The sequence below is a fragment of the Myotis davidii genome, unplaced genomic scaffold, assembly GCF_000327345.1.
Source record: "Myotis davidii unplaced genomic scaffold, ASM32734v1 scaffold2573, whole genome shotgun sequence".
Lineage (NCBI taxonomy): Eukaryota > Metazoa > Chordata > Mammalia > Chiroptera > Vespertilionidae > Myotis > Myotis davidii.
In genome coordinates this window covers 122125-128473 of record NW_006284359.1, presented here as the reverse complement: position 1 = coordinate 128473, position 6349 = coordinate 122125, and the positions used below count along the sequence as shown (strand labels likewise).

The 6349-nt window shown below is 55.7% G+C and overlaps 1 protein-coding gene across 1 annotated transcript in view; it reads left to right on the top strand.

Moving 5' to 3' along the window:
* Nucleotides 1-1544: 1544 nt before the first annotated feature.
* Nucleotides 1545-6349, top strand: part of FAM50A (family with sequence similarity 50 member A) — a 7344-nt gene continuing 2539 nt past the window's right edge. Inside the window, exons 1-7 of the mRNA XM_015571796.1 lie at nt 1545-1625; nt 1727-1826; nt 2057-2202; nt 4341-4417; nt 4541-4607; nt 5029-5090; nt 5318-5394. Of these exons, the coding sequence (XP_015427282.1) occupies nt 1550-1625; nt 1727-1826; nt 2057-2202; nt 4341-4417; nt 4541-4607; nt 5029-5090; nt 5318-5394 (605 nt within the window). The 5' untranslated portion in view covers nt 1545-1549. The remainder of the gene's footprint in view (nt 1626-1726; nt 1827-2056; nt 2203-4340; nt 4418-4540; nt 4608-5028; nt 5091-5317; nt 5395-6349) is intronic.

Genomic DNA, 6349 nt, shown 5'->3' with positions numbered 1-6349 from the left:
GGGCGGGGCCGCCACAGAGCATGCGCGCTGCGCACTGCCCCGGCCCCCTGGGGCCCCTCGCGACCCCGGGAGGGAGACCCTTGCTCGCTGACCTCTAGCAGGGGTTAGAAGCGAGCTGGCGACTGTCTGCTCATCTGTAAAGTGGGCTCCGAAGGCTGAGCCGACCTAGCTTGTGACAAGCCTCCATCAGTCAGTAGTTCCATGGGTCACACTGGGGAGCCCCTCGCAGGCACAGAGCATCCTGGCTCTGGCCCCCTCAGCCCTGACAGTGAGGTCTCTGCCCTGAGCCAATGGATCCCAGGAAGGGCAGACCCCGCAGGCTCAGGCCAATCCACCAGTTGGTGAAGCTCTTTCCAGAGCCCTTTGCCTCGCAACAAAGGTAGGCTCAGGGGTGCTAGCAGGTCACAAAGGCCTTCGGTGAGTGGGAGGTCAGGAAGGAAGGAGCCGTTCTCCCCCCTCTCCCCCTTGGACCTTTGCAGTAGACTCTTCCTTTGGAATTCAGGACATGAGGGACAAGCAGGCTCCTACCTTAGGTACCATGGAAGCCGGGCCCAAGCAAAAGCCCTTATGCTGAGGCATCTGTTTATGCCCCATTCGGTGCTAACTCTCTGGCCAGCCAGAGGTACATTTCTCTGCTGGCCGCCTCCTCTGGAGGCCACTGGCCCTAGAGGGACCTATGTGGAATGGGGCTGAACTGGAGCAAGGCCTCATGGGAAGCTGTTGGCAGCATCTGGAGCTGAGAGGGAGCCATACTGCTCAGTGAGGGAATAGGTCCCTTGGCCACTCTTCACTCTCCTGTCACCCCTTGACTTGGGTCTCCAGAGCTTCATCTTAAAAGCTGGGTATCACCCCGGGCAGTGTAGCTCAGTGGTTGAGCATTGACCTATGAACCAGGAGGTCACGGTTCCATTCCTGGTCAGCGCACATTCCCAGGTTACTCGATCCTCAGTGTGGGGTGTGCAGGAGGCAGCCAATCAATGATGCTCTCTCATCATTGATGTTTCTCTCTCTCTCCCTCCTCGATGGAGAGAGAGAGAGAGAGAGAGAGAGAGCAAGCCCTGGCTGGTGTAGCTCAGTTGGTTGGAGCATTGCCCTGTACACCAAAAGGTGGGGGGTTCGATTCCTGGACAGGGCACATACCTAGGTTGAGGGTTTGATTCCTGGTCGGGGCACATGCAGCAGGCAACTAATCGATATTTCTCTCTTTTCCATCCTCTCCCTAAAATCAATAAAAAAATTAAAAGGGCAGGTAGAACCCATGGATCTAGGATACTGAGGGTGCTCTGGTCCCCAGGGAGAGGTATGGAGGGGCCAGAGCAGCTCAGAGGTCACCGGAAAGCAACCCCATTTGGCTCCCTCGGCACTGAAAGAGCCCCTTGCGGCCCTGTGGAAAGTTCCATCCACTGAGGAAAGGGGACGTGTTTTCCCCAAGGTCACATTATAGGCCCGGAGCAGACCTGGGACTGGAACCCAGACCCAGGTCCCCACTTCCACCGTGGCCTGGTGGGTGGCCCTCACCGCCGCTCTCCCTCCCCTACAGGAGAACATAATGAAATCCAACATTGACAAGAAGTTCTCTGCGCACTACGATGCGGTGGAGGCAGAGCTGAAGTCCAGCACCGTGGGTAAGCAAAGCGCGCGTGTCACCCTCTCCTGGGCCCAGGGGACTGTTGTTTTGCTGGCTCTGGGTGACCGATCCGTATCCCCGCGTCTCCTGGCCTCACAGGACTTGTGACCCTGAATGACATGAAGGCCAAGCAAGAGGCACTAGTGAAGGAACGGGAGAAGCAGCTGGCCAAGAAGGAGCAGTCCAAGGAGCTGCAGCTGTGAGTTCTCGGTGCCGGCAGCCCCCCGCCGAGGTGTAGCTAGTGCATGGGACTGGGTCATGCTGGCTCCTGCTCATCAGAGCACTGCCCATGAACTTGAAGTGGCCCAGGGCAGTAGGACTCCTCAGGGCCTGCACCCCGTGGGCCTACACTGAGCCCATAGGTGGCTCTGGCTCATGAAAGGGGCCTCAGGTGAGGATGTGGGGATGATGGCTATCCGTGCCTCGCAGGAAGCTGGAGAAGCTGCGAGAGAAGGAGCGCAAGAAGGAAGCCAAGCGGAAGATCTCCAGCCTGTCCTTCACGCTGGAGGAAGAGGAGGAATTGGATGAAGAGGAGGAGGAGGAGACCATGGATGAGGAGGAGTTGGAAAGGGAAGGTGAGGGCAGGCTGGGGGCACCAGGGAGGCACCCTGCCTGCAGCGCTCTGTCCCGGGTTTCTAGCTCTAGAGTAAAGCAGCACATCCACCACCCAGCCTCGATCGCCTGCCATGTTTGTGGTCCCGAACTTCACATGTCAGGGCAGGAGAGAAAGAGCCAAGTCTGCAGTGTGTGTAGATAGAAACATGAATGATGAGACAGAATCATTGATCGGTTGCCTCCTGCACACCCCCACTGGGGATTGAGCCCGCAACTCAGGCATGTGCCCTTGGCCGGAATCGAAACCGGGACCCCTTAGTCCGCAGGCCGACGCTCTATCCGCTGAACCAAACCGGCCAGGGCTAAAAATATTTTTTAAAAAGCTGAGTTGGGGCGGGGGCTTGCCTTCAGTGGCAGTGAGTCAGAGCCAGTCATGTGAGCCCCGTCCAGGGGCATGGGGTCTTGAGTGCGAGAGGCTGCCAGAGCGGGCTGCTGTAGGTACCATAAAGGATGGACCAAGGACGGGAGAGAATGGTCTAGATCAGGCCGGCTGGTAGAACTTTCTGTGATGATGGAAATGTCTGTGCTGCCAGGTGGCCACTGAACATGTGGCTCGTGTGACTGGGCCACTAAATTGTTAAATTGTGTTTGATTAATTTCAATGTAAATTGACAGCCACAGAAATTCAGTGGCTACTTATGGGGCCGTGCAGGTCTTAGCTGAGGAAACAAGGGGCTATAGCAGGGGTCCTCAAACTTTTTAAACGGGACCACTTCACTATCCCTCAGACCTTTGGAGGGCCAGACTATAGTTTAAAAAAAAAAAACCATGAACAAATTCCTATGCACACTGCACAGATCTTATTTTGAAGTAAAAAAAACAAAACGGGAACAAATACAATGTTTGTATTTGCATGTGGCCCGCGGGCCGTAGTTTGAGGACCCCTGGGCTATAGGGACAACTTAGAAAAGCTGGGGAGCAAGGGCAAAGCCAGCAGGAGGGCCCCGTGTTCCCTGCATCTGCTCCATGCTGGGCCAGGGTCAAGACAGATGGACAAAAGCAGGGGACTGTTGCCCTGGGCGGTGTGGCTCAGTTGGTTGAGCGTCGACCTATGAACGAGGAGGTCACTCTAGTAACAGTGTCAAGGGTGCTAAGTCCAGCAGGTTGACGAACCACCATTTTAGTTCATGTCCCCGTTGGGGAATCTGAGTCTCAGAGTCCAGGATGTTGGCAAGGCTGGCCTTCCCTTCCCTTCTCCCAGTTGGCTCTGAGTGGGAAAAAGGAATATCGTGCACTTTTGGGTTATTGTGAGGATTAGATGAGACAACAGATATGTGGCCGTGGGACCTGGCCAGGTAGCTCAGTTGGTAGAGTGACATCCCAGTATGCCAAGCTTGTGGGTTCGATGCCCTATCAGGGCATATACAAGAATCAACTAATGGTCCAGCTGGCGTGGCTCAGTGGTTGAGTGTCGACCTATGAACCAGGAGGTCACATTTTGATTGCCAGTCAGGGCACATGCCTGGGTTGCTGGCTCGATCCTCAATGTGGGGCGTGCAGGAGGCAGCCGGTCAATGATTCTCTCTCATCATTGATGTTTCTGCCTCTCCCTCCCTCTCCCTTCCTCTCTGAAATCAATAAAAATATATTTTTTAAAAAAGAATCAACTAATGAATGCATAAATAAGTGGAACAACAAATCAATGTTTCTCTCTCTCTCTTTCTCTCTTTTTCCCCTCTTCCTTCCTCTCTCTCACTCTTTCTCTCAAAAAATCATTTTAAAAAAAGATGTGACTGTGATGAGCACAGCTCCTGGAACAGAGGGGGCCCTCTCCCAAGCACCCACCCCTCAGTGGATGCCCTACCCATCCAATGCAATGGGGCCTTTGCTCCCTCAGACACTGGCCCTAATGCCATCAGGTCACAGCTGATGGAAGAACGCAGTACATGTATATGCGCATGTGCGTGTGTGTGCATATGCATGTGGAACCTGCAGTCCCAGCCGGAAGTGCAGGCTGCTGTGACGGGGAGCAGAGGACATGTGTCCCAGCCAGGGTGGTCTAGGAAGCCTCCAAGGAGGTGGCATTTGAGCTGGGGCCCGAGCGACAAAGGTCCAGGACCCATCGTGCAGCTGACCCCTGTGTTTCCTTTGGCTCCAGAGATCCCCACAAAGAAGAGGAAATTGGGGAAGAACCCAGATGTGGACACAAGCTTTTTGCCTGACCGCGACCGCGAGGTAAAAGCAGCCTGACCCCAGCCCTGGCCCTGACCTTGGCAGAGGCTTTTGCTCAGGGAGTGGGGCCCTGCATGCCCACTGAACAGCCTGGGGTGTCCTCCCTGTACCCCTTTCCTCTCCCAGGAGGAGGAGAATCGGCTCCGGGAAGAGCTGCGGCAAGAGTGGGAAGCCAAGCAGGAGAAGATCAAGAGTGAGTGCTCATGCCCTAGCTGGTTTGGCTCAGTGGATAGAGCATCAGCCTACGAACTGAAGGATTGTGGGTTCATTTCCGGTCAAGGGCATGTACTTTGATTCAGGCTCCATCCCCAGTCCCCAGCCCCGGTCAGGGCACATGTGGGAGGCAACCAATCGATGTGTCTTTCCCACATTGATGTTTCTCTCTCTGTGTCTCTCCCCCTCCCTTCCACTCTCTCTAAAAATCAATGGAAAATATCCTCAGTTGAGGATTAACAAACAAACAAAAAGAGTGAGTGCTCACCAAGTGGGACCTGCATGGCCCAGCCTGGGGTGCTGGGCCAGTGAGAGCCCTGGGCTGGAGGCGAAGCCCCAGGGAGCTTGTGGGGGCTGGGGACTCATGGTTCTGGAGACTAAGTGGCAATTCTGCTTTGTAGGTGAGGAAATTGAAATCACCTTCAGTTACTGGGATGGCTCTGGACACCGGCGGACAGTCAAGGTGGGCAGTGTGGGGCCTGCAGCCCACGCCCTGTGTTCCTCAATTCCGTGAGGAGGAGCTGCAGTCCTGGCTTTGGAACCTGCAGGCCCCTTCCTGTGGGTGGCCCCTGGGTATCCTGGGGGGAGCAGGGAAGAGGGCCTGACCACTTGTGACGGTGACAGCTCCGGGGTCCCATCTTTCCCTTCTAACTTTCTGGTATCCTGGGTGCCGGCTGGTGCCTCATGCAGATGAAAAAAGGCAACACTATGCAGCAGTTCCTGCAGAAGGCGCTTGAGATCCTGCGCAAAGACTTCAGTGAGCTCAGGTAGGGTGTATGTGCACATGCATGAAAATGTGTGTGTGTGTGTGTGTGTGTGTGTGTGTGTGTGTGTGTGTGAACATGTATGTGCATGTGGAACCTGCTGTCCCAGCCCTGGTACCAGAAGCCCCAAGTTGTGTCTGCTGCTTGTGGCTCACCAAGATGACTGCTCCCTAGGTACAAAAGTGGCATGCGGCACTGTGCTACTGAGAAGAGGGTCAGGATTCTTTTTATATATATACTAGAGGCCCCGTGCACAGATTTGTTCACCAGTGGGGTCCCTCAGTGTGGCCTATGGGGATCGGGCTGAAACCGGCAGTCCAACACCGCCTGCCACTCCTGCCTGCAGCTCCCATTCATGCCGGCCCCGCTGTGCCTGCCACAGACTCACACCCAGTCAGTCCCAATCAGAAGAGGCTCGGCCGCTGCAGTGGCACTTGCCTGGCGCTCACCAGCCGTGAGCCCTGTGTTTGGCACCCCTCTGTCAGCTGAATGGTGCTTCTGCTGTGGGAGCACACTGATCACCAGGGGGCAGCTCCTGGGTTGAGCGTCTGCCCCCTGGTGGTCAGTACACGTCATAGCAACCTGTGGTTTGATTGTTTAGTCTTTCAGTCGGTCAGTCACTTAGGCTTATATATATATAAACTAGTGGCCTGGTGCACGAAATTTGTGCATGGGGGCTGTTCCCTCAGCCCAGCCTACACCCTCTCCAATCGAGGACCCCTTGGGGGATGTCCTAAACCGACAGTCGGACATCCCTCTCGCAATCTGGGAGCGCTGGCTTCTAACCGCTCACCTGCCTGCCTGCCTGATCGCCCCTAACTGCTCCCCTGCCGGCCTGATCGCCCCCTAACTGCTCCTCTGCCCGCCTGATCGCCCCCTAACTGCTCTCCCCTGCCAGCCTGATGCCCTTAATTGCTCCCCTGCCTGCCTGACCACCCCTAACCACTCTGCCTGCAGG